The 16,998-nt window shown below is 42.7% G+C and overlaps 1 protein-coding gene across 6 annotated transcripts in view; it reads right to left on the reverse strand.

The window, feature by feature from the left end:
- Positions 1-10,511: 10,511 nt before the first annotated feature.
- Ngly1 (N-glycanase 1) overlaps positions 10,512-16,998 on the reverse strand; it is a 56,503-nt gene continuing 50,016 nt past the window's right edge. For 5 of the 6 annotated variants that reach the window (XM_039093451.2, XM_039093450.2, XM_039093452.2 and 2 more), the window contains 2 exons: positions 11,553-11,730; positions 10,512-11,172 (listed from right to left, as the gene is read on the reverse strand). In XM_039093451.2, the coding sequence (XP_038949379.1) occupies positions 10,997-11,172; positions 11,553-11,730 (354 nt within the window). In that variant the 3' untranslated portion in view covers positions 10,512-10,996. Of the gene's footprint in view, positions 11,173-11,542; positions 11,731-16,998 lie in introns of all 6 variants that reach the window. The other variant, NM_001014136.2, reaches the window with a different exon arrangement.

The following is a 16,998-nucleotide window of genomic DNA, read 5'->3' on the forward strand; positions in this document are numbered from 1 at the left end:
CAGTGTTCCAGCAACACAATGGGAGTTTACACAGTAGTAAACCACTCTAGCGCGGTGAGAGAAATATTACACTTGGAGTACAAGCCAACACAGTCAGCCTCAGCTCTAAAGAATCACGCATGTTTTAAATAACTTTGAAGCAGAAGCTGACTTCCCACATCTTCCTCAGTGCTTAGCACGTGGGCAGCTTGACACTAACCCCACAATTAGAAAACTCACAGTGTGAAATAAGAAAAGTCGACAGAGTTCTGAACAAGGAATCGAGTAGTTATGGGTATCCCCATCGATAGGGCAAGAATGGGTCAGTGAATGCAGTGGTTCTCAACCTTCCTAATGCCATAGCCCTTCAATACAGATCCTCATGTTGTGGCGACCCCCAGCCATAACATTAATTTTACATTAATTAATTAACTGTAATGTAAATATGTTTGGAGACAGAGGTTTGCCAGAGGGTTTGTGACCTACAGATTGATAACCACTGGCCTAGAGTCATTTAATCTTAGCCAGAATCATTGGATCAACTTCTGCTTACAATGTCTGATCAGTGTCATCCAATCCAGGAAGACACGAAACGGCTGCATTGTCAGCTAATGTTATCTGACAGCCTGCTCTGCCTTTTGGAAGAGTGGAGAATGATAACCAGCAAGGGTAGCAGAGAGAATAACATATATATATATATATGTATATATATGTATATGTATATATATAATGGTATACTATATATATAATGGTATACTATATATATATAATGCTATTATATATATATATATATATATATATATATATATATATATATATATATATATATAATGGTAAACCAGGTCCCATCAAATGGCAAATATATATATATATATATATATATATATATATATATATATATATATAAAATCCATACAGGGTCTGTTTCAACCAGTTCACAGATTTTGCCCAGCTCTCAAGATTTTATTATATGTACCATTTTCTTTTATCTGAGTTAAATAGTTGTTTTAAAATCCGTTGATGCTTTGCTTAAGGTTAAATGGTCTCAACGTTGAGAAACACTAAAGGGTCGATGGAAATCTCAATGCAAACTTCTCCACTGGGCTTAGATTTCCCTTTAATCTAAAATGGGTGTGAGGTCTGAGTCACTTTTCTATGGCCGTGAGTAAGACACCATGACCAAGACAACTCATAGGAGAAAATGTCTATTTGGAGCTTACAGTTTCAGAGGGTTAGAGTCCATGACCACCATGCTGGGAGCCTGGCCATCGACAAGCATAAAACAGACTTAACGGTGTTAACTGGGGAGGCTATAGACTTTAAAACCTCTCTTCCAACAAAGTCATAACCCTTACTCTTTCCCAAAGAGACCCAACAACTGAGGACCAAGTGTTCAAACATTTAAACCTACGGGGGCCATTCCCACTCAAGCCACCACATGTGGCTTATCTTGATTGTCACTTAGGTCTGGCCATGTCTATAAGGGGGCCTGAATGTGGGCAGCACTGTTTCATAGGCTATGTTCCATAATGAGTAGAAATGGAAAAAAAGGAAACCACCAGGTGAACGTCTCTCTGTCTTCCGACTGTGTGTACAATGTGCTGCCACCTGATGTTCCGGCCGCCAGGCCTTCTCTGCCATGGTAACCAGGTCCCATCAAATGGCAACTCTTAAGAAACCTTTTTCCCACTTAAATTATTTTTGTCATAGCAGTGCGGAAGTAACTAATACAATGCTTAAAATCCACACACTCACATATTCAGCTGATTTGTAAAACATCTAGCCAAACCAACATTATAATCTGTTGTATATAACCGATGACAGGCACGTTGGATGAACCTAAAAATAAAACAATAAGTCAGATTGAGTGTGCACAGGGAAGCAGAACATGCTGACTCTCACAGGAGGGTTGTTGAGCATCTCCGTTTGAATGACACTCGTGCAATGATCAAGGACTCAATGGGGTCCATTTAAGTGGTGCCCCCAAATACTTCACTAGGAAGAAGTGCAGTTAAAATGTTATTCCCTCTGGTATTTCACTGTCAATGGCCATACCAGTAAGGTCACGGTGCTTTTAGCAGTAGTAATTTTCCATAATTAAAAGTTCATGCTCAGGACTCATAGGCATGTGCTAAAAGGGATCCAGAGGGTTGTCTTGGAAACCTGTCGATGCTGTGGTCTAGCCGGCAATCACCATTTGGGGAAATTACATGCCAGGAGTGGGATGAGGACTTCAACTGTAAAGAGCAGAGAAAATGCTTGAGTTGAAAGCTAACAGACTTTTTGTCTATTCAGTTTTGTTTTTCAAGATACAGTTTCTCTGTGCAAGCCAGGCTGGGAACTAGCTCTGTAGACCAGGCTGACCTCAACTCACAGAGATCCACCTGCCTCTGCCTCCCAGGCTGGGATTAAAAGCATGCACTGCCACCACCCGGTTCAATAGGCTATTTAAAGGATCACGTGCTTTGCAGTGGTATGTCGAAAGTTCTGGAGAGACACCAGCTACAGAAACCAAATGAGGAAGCATGAAGGACTGTTTCTATGTTGTGGGATTGGAAAGGAATAAGCAGAAGACAGTGATATTTTAGAAATAACCGAAAGGGAATGGAGGAGGCACAAGTGTTAGTGAAGCAAAGCAAGATGGGGACTCATTGTAGCCTGTGGGATGCCTTGCTGGCCATCAGTCATCTGGGTATGTGAATGTTTTTCAGTTGCAGTGCCCTACTAAGACTTCATTAGATAAGGCTGGTAGGAACAGGCAAGGTCTTAATTAGCACACTTACCTCCTGCTAACCATGACAAGAGAGGTATAACATCTTTTACAGCAAGCTGGGGTTTAGCCTTGTCTTTAAAACCTCTCCTAGGCAATGTTGTCTACATCTGATCTGTGTACAGCTGCTACAGGAAAGTGTTACCTCCACTGGTAAGTTACGGGAGATGGGGCCCCCTCACGTCAACCGCCATCTTTCTCCACCTCTGGTGGCTCTCAGAGCTCTGCAGAATAAAGTCTAGGGAAAGTTATGTTTTCCTACTTCGGACTGCAGCAACCAGACCACCGTTGCACCACGAGGTTTAGTTGCATGTCCTTGCAAAATCACAGCCATCCTGCAAGGCCACGAATACCTGCCAGGGATGATAGGAGCCCTTTCCAACTCTCAGGGTATTTCACTCATCTTTACTCAGGACTGAATAGGCAATGGTTGTAGGAGGCTCAGAAGGTAAGGGGCAACTCTATACTGAGTGCATTCAAAAGCCCTAGCTGCTTTCACCCAAAAGTGCAATCCAAGAGGAGTCCCAGGCAGGATCCAGAATTGAGAATGTAGCAGAAGCCAGAGGCCTCAAACCAGACCAACGACTTATTCAACAAACATTTGCAAGGGAAGGAGTTTGGACAAAGGGGCATGCTGGGGACACACTGTGAAACAACACAACTTCTATGGTTAGATTTTTTTCTTTTCTATCTTTTTGTTTGTTTTCATTTGGTGGGAAAGCTGCCAGGGTGGAAGGCAGATGCTAAGGGAGGGGGAGATGAGTAGAATGTGGTACATGATATGAAATTCACAAAAAATTGATAAAAAGGTTTTTTTTAATCCACAAACTTTCTGCTTACACATTTCCCACTGTAATCTTGTAAACTGAGACTGAGGGTTCTACAGCACACAGCACAGGGAGGCATCCAGGCCTGCCGGGAGAGAAGAGAGGAAGGCATCCAGCACCCTGGTGTCGGCAGAGCATAAAGGTGACATTACCACATGTTACTAATCCAGGAGACTGGGCTATGAGTGATATCATCTCAGAACTGTTCTAGGTCTTCTGAAATTTTTTAAAAGTATTTTCTTTTCTTGTCCTTTACTATGCCGTCTTATGAAATCTGGCACAAAGAAAACAGGAAACTAATAAAATTACTGAAGTTCTTAGCCTGCATGAGTTCTTGACTAAAATACGACACTTGAAATTAGGGGTCTACCCTCTTGCATTTCTGCTGAACAGTTTCCTAGTCAGAACGTGAACCAACAGACCAAACGACAAGTGGGCAGGTACCCAAGAGTAGCCCTTGCTTTCTCATCTCCTCTGTAAGCTTGGTCCGAGAGAGAGAAGAAACTAGAAAAAGCTAAAATTACGCCATTTTCATTAAAACCAACAAATAAGCAAAGGCAGACAGAGTATTGTGGGAAATTACAAAGACAAAGCCCATGGATAAATCCCAGCCTCAGAGACCAAGGCAGGAGGATTGCTATGTGCTGAGTTCCAGGAAAAAAGGGGGGAGGGGCAAGTGCCTGGAAGACCTTGAGAGGGTTAAGTGCTTGCTGTGCACCTGAGAACCTCAGTCTAAAGATTCAGGACATGCAAAAACTTGTATGCCATCACACGCATGCAAAAACACTCCTCCCGAGGCAAGATGGGAAGCAGGGACAGGTTTCCCGGAGGCCTGCTGGTCACATCCCCTGTACATGCAGTGCCACACAAGAGAGATCCAAACTCAAGAGTGATCCAAACTCAAGATAGATGGAAGGCAAGGACCAGCAACTGAGCTCGTTCTCTGATTTCCGTGTTCTGTATTGTGGCACCGTGTACATGCACATGCACGCACACATGCACGTATGTGTGCACTAGACAGGGACTTCTTAATGAACTAAATTCACTGGCCTGAGTCTAAGAATTTTGACCCAAAATCACCAGTGTATCCCAGAGGTCTATCTCTCCAGTGCCTCCTCCTTCTGCTGAGATGCAGTCCTGGCCCTATGGTGGGACGCAACCCTCACGCTATGATCTGATATATCGTCTGATGATCCCAGGCTGTAGGTGCCAGCAAAAATGAAAGGAGCAGAAATATCAAATACACACTTCCTTTTTTCTCTGGTTCTATTTATGCATTCTCATAAAATATCCACCAACAGTTCACAGAAGGGATTAGTTCATAAATAGAAGTATAATTTACTCTGTGTGTAATTCATTCTGTGATGAGGGAACAAAAAAAAAACTGTACTTTTATCAGGAAACGAGGCTTAAATACAGCTCTGCATCCAATCTGAGAAAAACAATTAACACTCACAAAGCAAAATCAGGCTTCCAGAAATAAATAAACTTTTTCAAGACAGACTCACGATTCATCCTGTGAAGGGTTTGAGAAATCAAATGTCGAATGGTTCTGGTTGTAAGAGCCATTCCTTTGTCTGAGTCTCTGAAGACCTGGCACCTCCAGGGTCTGTGGAACAGGGAGGGAGAGTAGGTAAAACCATGCTGAGCTTCCAGGGCTCAGGCCCTCAAGCCCATGTCTGTGGAGCAGAAGTCTGTTGTTTAGCGTAGCGCGTGCTGGCACACACCTATAATCCCAAGGCTGAGGCTGCGGCAGGAGAGTTTTGCCAGGGCAGACAAGGCTACAGAGCAGACTCCATGTCCCAAAGGAGGGCACACATTAGGTTCTCACTGGGTCTTTGAGCAGCTCCTCTGCTTATTCCTATTCTCAGAAAACAACGCTTTATTAAGTTAATGCTGGGGCTTCCCCCAGTCATGGAGGGCAGGCACACCACAGTCAGTGCCACGAGACGCTTGAATCCCAGAAAAACTGCAGCTTTATTTCCTCGTCCAGAAAGTTCTGGAACTTACGACTCTTGTTACGAAGCTCTCCATCACCATTCCCCTTCAGCATTTAATCTGTGTCAAATTTGAGTTAACGAGAAGTGTGAGATCCTTGCTGGCTGTGCTTATTAAGAGGAAATCAAAGGCCCTCTTTGCTTCTTAAGTCTTTTACATCTGCAAGGGACATCACACCATTTCAGATGACCATGTCTCCCCACCCAGGAATTCAGTATGAGAAATATGCCTCTGTTTCCAAACATTTGCTTCCGTGAAGCCTAGATCATCCCCAAATAGTAAGCTCAGTGGGGTCACAAACGACATCCTGCTCTGCTCTGGGTCATAGTAAGAGCAGCTTCCAGCACACTGTTGATGGCTGCCAGGCTTCTCTGCTTTCTTCCCACTAAGTTCCTTGCCTAGTAGGAATGGCTTCAGTACTTAGAAAGTAGTAGAAGGTGGTCATCTCCCCAAGCACACTGTGTGGTGTTTTCTGACAATCACAAGTTGGCAAGAAGGAAGTAAGGTGGAGACCCTTATAGGGTCTACCCTGCGTTGAGGACAATGACTTCATGTCAAGGACTAACCAAATGACTAAAGCAGCATCTTGCAGAAGTCTAATAATTCACTCCATACTTACGGGCTTAAACCTATTCAGATCTCTAGTGTCTTATGCATTTGCACAGTCAGAGGCCACACACTAAACAAACTCTAAGTTTCTGATTGCAGGTGCTTTTGGAGAAGGGACGACAAAATCTGGGTACCAAGAAGACAAGGTACCTCTGGAGAAGGGAAGAAGGGAACGAGAAGGTCCTGAGGAGACTTTGGTATTGTTTTTCATTAGAAAATGTAGATGAAAGCAAAGGTTTTTATTGAAGATTTCTTGTATCGTTTATTTATACTTGGGGGTATATGCTCATGAGTGCCAAACACAGGTTCTCTAGAAGAGAGAGTCACACAGAGTCATCTCTCCAGCCCCAAGTGTCTTCATACTCTGAGAGGGAAATACATCGTTTCATACTTCACTATCTTTAGTTTTATTATTTTTGCACTGTCTTATATCAGTTTTTAACAGCGTAGGGTATTAAATAATGGCAGTGTGTCTGGAAAGAACAGTAAAGACACTAATGACGTTCTTCTTTTTATCCTTTTGGTTTTTCAAGACAGGCTTTACAGTGGTGGGGAGCGCGGTCTGGAGGGGTCTTGTCCTAGAGGAGGCTTTGCCAACCGCTCCTGTATAGGGTGTGGGTCTGTACAGATAGTGTCCACTCCAGCGGCCATCACACATCACTTCTCAATATGCACCCCAAATAAAGATGTGAAATCTCATTTAAAAGTTTCGGTTGAAAAAAGACTGGAGACAAGCCACCACTGTGAATTGTACCCAAGGCTAGAAAAGAGGAAGAAAGCTGAGGAGAAATAAAAGGCTGGGAGTTGTGGCACAGATCTACAGAAGTAAAATCCTAGAACTTCCAAAGTTTAGACAGCAGGATCCAGAGTTCAAGGCTAGCCTGAGTGACCACTGAGACTCTGCCTCAAACCCCACCAACACAGACTGGAAAGGCAAGGTGAGGCTTTTACAGTTCTTACAAGGGCTATAGTGAATTGAGAAGGGCTTTTGCTTACATCTTCCAAAAAGAAAGAAAAATGGAAGAAATGCCGGGAAACGCATAGACAGGAAATTAAGCAGAAAGCAAAACTAGCTGAGGAAATCGACCTCGCAAGTGAAGCTCCATGGTTTCATACTGCAGGACTGAAAAGAGCACGGCTACTGTGGTTACCCACTGCTGCACAGGTCGCTCCAGGTCCCTCAGGGCCGCCGGTTCTCGAGGCTCTGACACATGCTAGGAACGCCGCAGTGCTGGTCCTGAGTGACACAGCTCTGACCTGTGCAGTGTGCTCTCAGGAAAGGCAGCCTCAGAGCCACTGTTAGTCAGTGCTGGCTGCTGGAGTGAGGGGGCCATCTCCTCCTTTTCTGGAGCTGGCTGGATTATCCCAGTGTCACAGAAGCAAGCCTTTCTAGAGTCAGCAATCCAGGACCAGGAAGGCCTTTAACGATGCACCTCAGAGGACCACATGCATACTTCCTTCCATCAGCTGACTGGACACAAGAGCCAGCTCTAATTATGTGTGGAAGGGGAACAGGGGACTGAGGAGGTGGGGAACACTGGCTGACTGCCACCACTGCAATTTAGCTTTTGCAAAAAAAGGGAGGACAGAGCTGTTCGTTAACACCAGTGCTAAGTGTGTAACCACCAAAACCTTAAATGCACATTATCTTTGCATATATTCCATGTGCAATATGTATAAAGATGTTCTACACAGCAATGCTAGCAATAAAGAGAAAACAATAGTCTGCAAATAAAGGGACGGTATAAATTACAAAACAATGTGCTATAAAATGAGGAGATTAATGACTGGAAATGAACAGCTTTCTAAAAGTGTTAATAAAGCTAGCAGAATGGCTGCACATCCTCAGAGAAAAAAGAATCCCCAAGACACGAAAGCTGATCTGTGTGCACACGAGCGAAGCTCACGGGAAGTCTTGGGAATCCCACATCAGAAGTCTTGTTGGTCACCTCTGGAAAGAGTGTAGGATTGGCTGTGGAGGTTGCAATTTTGATTTCTGAGACTCACACTGTATTTTTGTGACGTGCTCTGCCAGGCCTTCCAGTCGCTGCTCCTTAGCTTTTCGGCTCTTCCTGGCTTACTTACGGATTCCTGTTAATCGGACTTTGCAAATTTCTAAACAAGTCTTTGGGGGAAGAGGCCAGGTGTGGTGTTCATCCCTGCAATCCTAGCATGTGGAGGCTGAAGGGCGAGGACGGTTCCCCACTTGGAGGCCAGCATGAGCTAGAGACTGCATTAGAACAACGGCTTTCGAGGGGAGAGCAAATTAAGAAAGATAGTTAAGATCTCACTTGGACAGTCAGCTTCCACTTAGCCTTTCAGTTTAATTTCTATACATTGGGGATAAGATGCTACCTGCCAGCTAGTGTTGTCAAAATAAAGTGGTTTTGGCCAATCTAGAGGAAACATCCATGTGTAATACTATCAGCTGGACTTGGGTAATGGCTTAGTCTTCATTTCTCTCAAAAGTATTTAAGGAAGGCCTGCTTGAATCTCCTAGTTTACATATAAATAAAACCACAAAACCACAACTTCTATTATTATAGACGCTCTGAATTTAGAATAGCGTACAGAAGAGTCACTGGTTCTGAGAACACTCCTGTTAAAGTATCCTAGAATATCCATGACATGCTACCCACAAACTCCTGAGTCTATGGCTTTACATCTCAAGAAGAAGGGCTTTGGACAGAATCCCGTCTGTAAATACCAGTTTGACACTGTTTGGATGGGTCAGGACTAACTTCGTTGGTTTCGAGGGTTTTTGGAGTGAAACCATGACAAGCCTAAGCTAACTCACTGCTAATCTTATGGACCTCAGAATTCCCTGACACAGTGAATGCCTCCTAGAGGCCTCTCATTCAGAGGCCCTTATCTCTTTGTAAAGTGATCAAAGCATTAGATGTCCTACCTGCCTTGGGGACATAATCTTTTGCTGCAGCAGACAGCAGTGTCAGTGGAATGGTTGGTAATACGGCTTTGCAAGGTTTAACATGGATAATGAGCATGAGGGCAGATGGCTAAGCTATCGAAGGCAGGAGCAGGCTGACCTGGCCTTGATCCCCTCCATGCAGTCTGCATCTACACAGAAGTTTGCAAGCGAGAGCTCCACAACTCTAGGAAGTGTGCAGTGCTGCGCGTGCCTAGCTCATTAGCTTGGTTACACTATCGTCCTACTCACCTAGCTTACCAGTTCTTGTTTACTATGTAACTTCACACAGTATTGAGAATTTTTTCAGATTTCTATATCACCCCTCAACTTTTAAATAAAATCTAGATTAGCAATCATTGGACTCCGCCCTAAAACCCTCATGGAAGTCATTTGAATCTGGAAGCTTGGGTGCAGCTCAGTGCTAAAGCACTTCCCCTAGCATATGCAAGGCCCTGGGTTTAATCTCTAAATGTCCAACTGCCCTTTCTCATTTTAATATGGAAAGACCCAGCAAAAACTAGAATGTGTTCTCTCCGAACATGGAGGAAGCAGCTGTGTTTCAACATGCTTCCTGGCAGAACTGCTGTAGACCTGAGGGTTCCTCAACCCCACTGAGCTCATCCTTTCAGCAAGCCAGGAGCTGGTGTTCTCCAGCTCTAGGTGCTTGGCCATTTACCATGGTATGAATAACTGGAAGCCTGAGCATTCCTGAATATTGACATTCAAGACATAACAAGTTCAGCTACATAAGCTACTGAAAAAATTGAACAAGGCAGATTGTTTTTAAGCCAGGGTCTCATGCAGCCAAGCCTAGCTTTGTATTCTTTCTTGATCTTTCTTTATTCATTTTATCTATTTTTGTGTGTCACGCTAGAACATATTTATGAGGAAAAGAGAAATACAACTTTTTAGCAAGGGATACTTCGTAAAAGCTGGCCTACTATTTATTGGTAAACACATAGAGATGCTGATTTAAATGGGCGAGATGAGCTTTAGTGACAATTGCTACTCTTTCACTCCATAAGATTCTAGTATTTGTATTGATTTGGCATTAAATCCTTTAGCTAGAATCAGATTCACACAGCTTAAACTATGGTGACCTACTCTATAGTCTATCAAGACTTGTCTCAAATAGTATCTGCCTTCTGCTTAATGGTTTCACATCCCTCAACTTTCTCATACAAAACAGTTTCAAAGTCAAAACTATTTTATTCAATGAGGTGGCTTATATCTAAAGGTAAAGAGTATCCGGGTCCCCATGCCTATGGAGCGTGCAGTGTATCTGTAAATAAGCTGTTAGTAACAAATGATTGCATAACCGGTGTATACTGAGGTAGTTGTCAGTGTCCATCATACCCAGGAAAGCCAGTTTTTAGGCAAGGTAAGCACCAAAAAGGTATAAAGCAAAAATAATCAACTTTATTTTTCAACTGTCCATATATTTACAATGATAAAAACCTTCATGCATCATATAACATAAAAGACACTTGACTTTGACAGTTATTCAAAATTAAGAATGTTAGGAAAATCTAATCAGAAAATGTTAAGTAAATTGTAGCCCAGATCTTATGACAGTCATAAACAGCATTTAATCATCAATACCATCATTTTCATTTACAAGTCTGCTAACAGTGCTTAGATCACAATTCCATACGGTTACTTTATGCCAAATAGTCACAGGCAGAAGTAGCATTTAATTGAAGGTTTCTTATGGTCCACACTATGAAGATATACTTTAATGAGGATTACATGATGCGCAGCCAGCAAAAGAAGCCTGTCGGACAGGGCGGCAAACTGCCAACACACTGACACACACTGAGCTGATACACTACTGGAGGCCACAGCAGGTCCTTGACTGTGGCCAGCGTGTCTGAGTTCAGGCTTTCAGAGGTCACTGAATGTTATAATTATCTCCAGACCATTCTCCGCATGGTCATTTAAGCTTTGTCTGAACAGCTGGGTGTGTTGCCAAGCAACGTCTCCATCTCCCCTGCTCAACTCTGCCTCTAACGTAACTTCTGTGGCCCCACAGAAGTCATCATAGGAACGCAGATTTCTGTCTGTGGGAGGGAGAAAAGAATTCTCACTTAAGGCTTGGCAGTTTGAAAAGCAAGACGTTTCAAACGCACCTCCTAGAGGACTGATACATTTTAAAATCACCCCTTAAAAACAGATATTCTTCTTTATAGATGAAATATATCCTTTGTAACAAAGAGGTTATTTTTTCTTCCTGCATTTTTTCACAACACACACACACACACACACACACACACACACACACACACACACTCAACCTATCGACTTGTCTAATATAAAATGGGATGAAATAAAGAACTTCATGACAGTTACAGGAATAACTCTGGCACATGTCAATGAAATGCATTCAGCCCAGAGTGCCAGGCAAGCACTCACTCCCTAGGAAGACTTTACCTGGACCTACCTCCCAGCAGGTTGACTTGAGCCATCTCAGAGCGAAGTTTCCACCTCACTGATCCAGTCTCAAAGCTTTGGCTACTCGTCCGGATGGAAACGTTATCCACCTTTAGACCAGCTGACCCACATTCAAACTTCCAGGAAATATAAGCAAAAGATGATCCTTCTTTTCGGGCCAAATAAACCTAGAACATTCAGGGTAAGTAGGAGGAATTTTCAGAAGAAATCGAATAGTGTGGAAATATGAGTTTTATCATTGTCGAATACTTTGCACAAAGGATCACTAAAAATGAAGTTTTCTCCAATAAAAAAATTCTTAATGCTATCATTTTTCTCACCATTAGCAATATTTTCTGTGACATTTTTCCGTTTATAGTACATATGTCCCCTAAGGTATAATCTGTTTAGAAGTTTACTACTTAAAGCTAGGACTGAGAGGAACAACACTGAACATGACTGTCCTTCCAAGTAACTGCCCCTTGACTCATTTCCTCAGGTCAGGATTTTAAAACACACTTCCCGATGACAGTGAAGCCACAGCCTTTCAATGGACATGACACAGCTCAGCCAACCACCCAGGGCTGTGGGAGTGACACACTGGCCTGCCTTTCCAGTGCATTTCCCCTTCTCACTTTAAACAGTCATAACTTAAGGTGCTCAGGTCTACTGGCTGTTTCCAGTATTTTCCTGCCACAGCCACCCCTCCATAGGTGCCATGAAACTCACATCTATACCTGGGCCCTCTGTAGCCCAACCCCCTCACTTGGGCCTGACCCTAAGAATCTTACTCTACTCTCTCCTCACACCTGTACTATCACAATTCCTCTGTGCGTCTGCATGAGAAGAAAGGCTCTGAGAAAGACCCCTCCTTACTATGCTGCACAAGCCATGCCCGATAGCTTCTGCTCTTGCTGTCCAACACCACTCTCATCAGGCTTTAGGTCCCATGTCCTCCCTCCATACACTTGCCTAGTCTATGTTCCTCAGACAGCAGGCTCTTGCTTTAAGTCTGCCAGCTTCCAGGGAGTTCAAATTTTCATCATGCCTGGACTTGCCAAACTTTCCTTACTTCAGTGTAATTATTTGTGTTTTTGTCTAATGTAACCACATCAAAAGGACTCTGTGGACATAAGCTCTGGCTTCACAGGGGAGGGAGCTTCTAATAAACATGAAGTACTTATTAAACATTAAAAGTATGTAATTAATATAATACACATAAGTGGACAGATATTCAGATTAGACTGGCCCATTAGAAACACACCGGTGCTCTGAGGATGAAGAGCAAATGGCTGAAGGGTCAGGTACAGAAATGTCCTCCTGCATGTGCTACTCTGGCTGCCAGTCCTATCGTCAGGTAAAAATGATCACGGCCAGCACTTACTCGCTCTAGTGTTCTTCCTGGTTAAGTATGCTTGTGTGGACTTGTGTTTGTCAACTTGACTCAAACCTAGATATATTTGGGAAGAGGGAATCTTAATTGAGAAAATTACCCTCCCAGAATACTCCAAATGGCAGAAGAAAGTAGAATACAAAGAAAAACACGTGACTTTATAGCTTATTTCATCTTCAACAATATAACTAAGGTTTACATGAATATGCAAGTGGTAGAAAATAGTAGCTTACAAATAGGTAATGTTGCCAAGTAGACGACGAGGTATTACTGCTAAAACTGTTATGTTTACAGAAGAAAATTCAAGTACACTAATCTGACAACAAATGACAGAAGCTATAGCTAATGATGATAATTTTATTCTGGAACAAAGTATCTGGAAAATGAAGCTGCCTTTGGGCCACATTATGGATGAAGAACAGTCTTTAGAACCATTTAGGAATCTGGTCTTTAGTCACAGATACTCCAGGCTACCAGTGGTTAGAAAGATGGAAAAATTCAATCCAGGATATATAAATGTAACACCTGTTAGTTAAAAAAATTAGAAAACTCAAGTATTGAGCAAGATCTCTGGCCTTAAACACATATAACAAGAAAAGCAGAAAGGCAAGAAGCAGTTCACTGTTTAAAAACGGCAATTTAAGTCCAAATGAAAGTGTATGAAAAATGTGAATGCTAGAGAAATTCATTAATTAAAAAAGGGGACACTTTTAGCTGAAGCCACAAAAGAAACTGGTCACATATATGTGCAAGAAGGTAAGTTATGAGTACGGCCTTGATTAGATGATGTGGTAAGACCCATGTCAGGGTATGTGGTACTTTGTTGTGTAGGAAAGCAAACTGAACTATCCCTGAGGGATAAGGTAGTAAGTAGAGCCTTGAACTCACTGGCACAGGAGACAACTTCCCGAGCAGAAGAGCAACAGCTCAGGCTCTAAGATCACCAATTAATAAATGGGACCTCTTGAAACTGAAAAGCTTTTGTAAGGCAACAGACACCATGATTAGGACAAAACAGCAGCCTACAGAACGGGAAAAGATCTTCACCAACCCTACATACCAGAGAGGGCTGTATCCAAAATATATAAAGAACTTAGGAAGTTCGACACCAACAAGTCAAATATCCTAATTAAGAAATGGGGTACAGAGCTAAACAGAGAATTCTCAACAGAGGAATCTTGAATAGCTGAGAAGCACCTAAAATTCAACATCCTTGAATCATCAGGGAAATAAATGTGAATCAAAATGACTCCAAGAGCCTATCTTACACTCGTCAGAATGGCTAAGATCAAAAACTCAGACGACAGCACACGCTGGCAAGGATGTGGATGGAGCAAGGGACCGTTCCTCCATTGCTGGTGGGAGTGCAAACGGTTACAGCACTTTGGAAATCAATTTGGCAGTTTTTCAGAACATTGGAAATAGCTGTATCTCAAGACCCAGCTCTACCACTCCTGGGCACATACCCAAAAGATGCACTTGCTCAATCACGCTCACAGCAGCTTTATTTGTAATAGCCAGAAGCTGGGAACATCCCAGATGTCTACTGAAGAATAGATACAGAAAATGTGGTACATTTACACAATGGAATACTACTCAGCTATTAAAAACAAGGACATCATGAAATTTCAGTCAAATGGATGAAACTAGAAAATATCCTAAGCCCAGATCCAGAAAAACATGCACATGTGTACTCACTTAGAAGTGATATTAGCCATAAAGTACAGCATCGCCAGGCTACAATCCATAGACCCAAAAAATCTAAGTAGCTAGCAGGGCCCCAGGGAGGATGCTTGACTCTCACTCAGAAGGGTAAGTGGAATAGACATCAGAAATGGATGGAGAGAGTGAGTGGGAGAGGGAGGGGAACAACAGAGGTGGGGATCAGGTATGGGCAGAGTAGGGGTTGAGGGTGAGAGGGCTGAGAGAAAAGGGGAATCAGCTGGGGGCATCTCTAGAACAAGATGGAGACCTGGGATGGGAGAGGCTCCTGGGAAGATGTGGGGGTGACCCTGAGGCTCCTAGCAGCAGGAGATGTGGGGCCTCAAGTTGCCTCCTCCTGTAGCCAGACAAGACTTCTAGTAGAGAGAGGGGGACAACAACTCACCCACAAAACCTTCAGCCCAAAATTTGCCCTGACTACAAGATATACAGGGATGAAGATGAAGCCGAGATTGAGGGAATGGCCAACCAATGACTGATCCAACTTGAGACCATTCCATGGTAGGGTGTCAATCCATGACACTATTAACTTAGCTTGTAGACAGGATTCTAGCTGAAAGGCTTCACCCATCAGCTGGTGGAAACAGACGCACAGACCTACAGCCCAACATTAGGCAGAGCTCAGGGAGTCTTGTGGAAGTCAGGGGAGGGATTGAGGGAGCCAGAGGGGTCAAGGGACTGCAATCTAGATGAAAAGTGACTAATTAATTAATGAGAAAAAGGAATAACAAAAACACACTTTCCTACTTGTATTTTTTTTCCTCTTGTAATTATTTGCATGGAGGACCTGGGACTCTGTGATGGCACCATGTCCATGATGTCATTGATCTCAACCAATTTAAACTACCAATTTAAATTTAAATCCATTTTAGGATTAGTCACAGCTTGAATAGCCCTTTAAGGAAGTGGCGACTGAAGGTTACTTAGCTAAGATAAGCCAGGCAAGGTGTTAGAAAGACCGAAGCCCAGAGGCAGTGAGGATGGAAACAGATGTTCTTGTCTCTGCATACATCTCCACGTCCATCCAGTGTATTCTTGGAGTTCATTAGTTGTGTTTCCCCTGGAGTACGCCATAATGTTTCATCATTTAAAGTCAAGCTCATTTCAAACTACAAGCTTACTCTAAGGATTACCTTGATATATTGGGTGGGTCTGGGTCGCAACTGTAGCTTTTATTGTAACATAAGGGTTATAAAAGCTGCTGAACATGCCTGACAGAACTGCTTGGTTCTGTTTAATTTATTTTTAGTCTCAATGCAAAAAATAAATAAATCACTATATGCAAATAAAAGGTTATTTATGCTAAAGTAATATGAGAACAAACTAGACTCTTTATATTAAAAATAAATCTTGGTTGGGGATTTAGCTCAGTGGTAGAGCACTTGCCTAGCAAGCGCAAGGCCCTGGGTTCAGTCCCCTGTTCCGAAAAAAAAAAAAAAATCAAAAAAAAAAAATCTTGTATCTTTTTCATACAGTATATTCTGTCGATAGTATTTTTATCCAATTAAATAATGAAGTGATAATTTTAGACATGGTAATAATATTTAGTTTAGTAACTTGAAATGCATTAAAATAATAGGATTTATATAAAGACTTTTGATTATGGTCATATCTGTAAATAATAAATACCATCAGGACAAGAAATTCTAACTTACTTAGAAAAAAACATTTTTAAGCTCCTAGCTATTTACTTGCCTAGTATTTTTATATCTTGTGAATTTTTAAGTTATTTTTGTACCTTTACAATTTGTGTGTCTGCACATGTGTGTGCGTGTGTGTTAGTGTGTGCTATGAGTGCATGTGCTGGTCGAGGCCAGAAGAGGGATCTGGGTCCTGTGGAGCTGGAATTACAGGCAGTTGTGAGCCATCTGATGCAGATGGCGAGAACTGAGCCTGCGACCTGTGCAAGAGCAGTGTATGCTGGTAAAGTCGAGCATTCTTTCTGGCCCCTGTGGCTTGTTTTTAACTTCCTACTTCACAGACCGGTTCTGCTTCCTGGGTTTTGTGATTTACAGGCTTCCTTCACTGGACGCAGATGTGTAAGGACTCTGTGTCTACTGAGGAGAGAAGTGCTGCTCTCTGACCTCAGCAGGAAGCTGGCAAAGTTTGAACCCATGGAGCTGTTCTCCAGTAGTCCACCCCAGCCCTTTTTGTCATCTGCATACATATCAAGGTGTTGGTAATGTCTGTCAGTCATGAAATACTCAGGAAGAAAGAGTTTTTAGGACTGAGAACCATTTGCACATCTGCCTCCTTGAGTGTTTATGAGGAATGAAGAAGATTCTTGGTAAACATGTTGTGCTTGCTGTGTCCGGCTGGGACTGCTGCGGGTCACCCTTCG

Source organism: Rattus norvegicus, chromosome 15, assembly GCF_036323735.1.
Source record: "Rattus norvegicus strain BN/NHsdMcwi chromosome 15, GRCr8, whole genome shotgun sequence".
Taxonomy (NCBI): domain Eukaryota; kingdom Metazoa; phylum Chordata; class Mammalia; order Rodentia; family Muridae; genus Rattus; species Rattus norvegicus.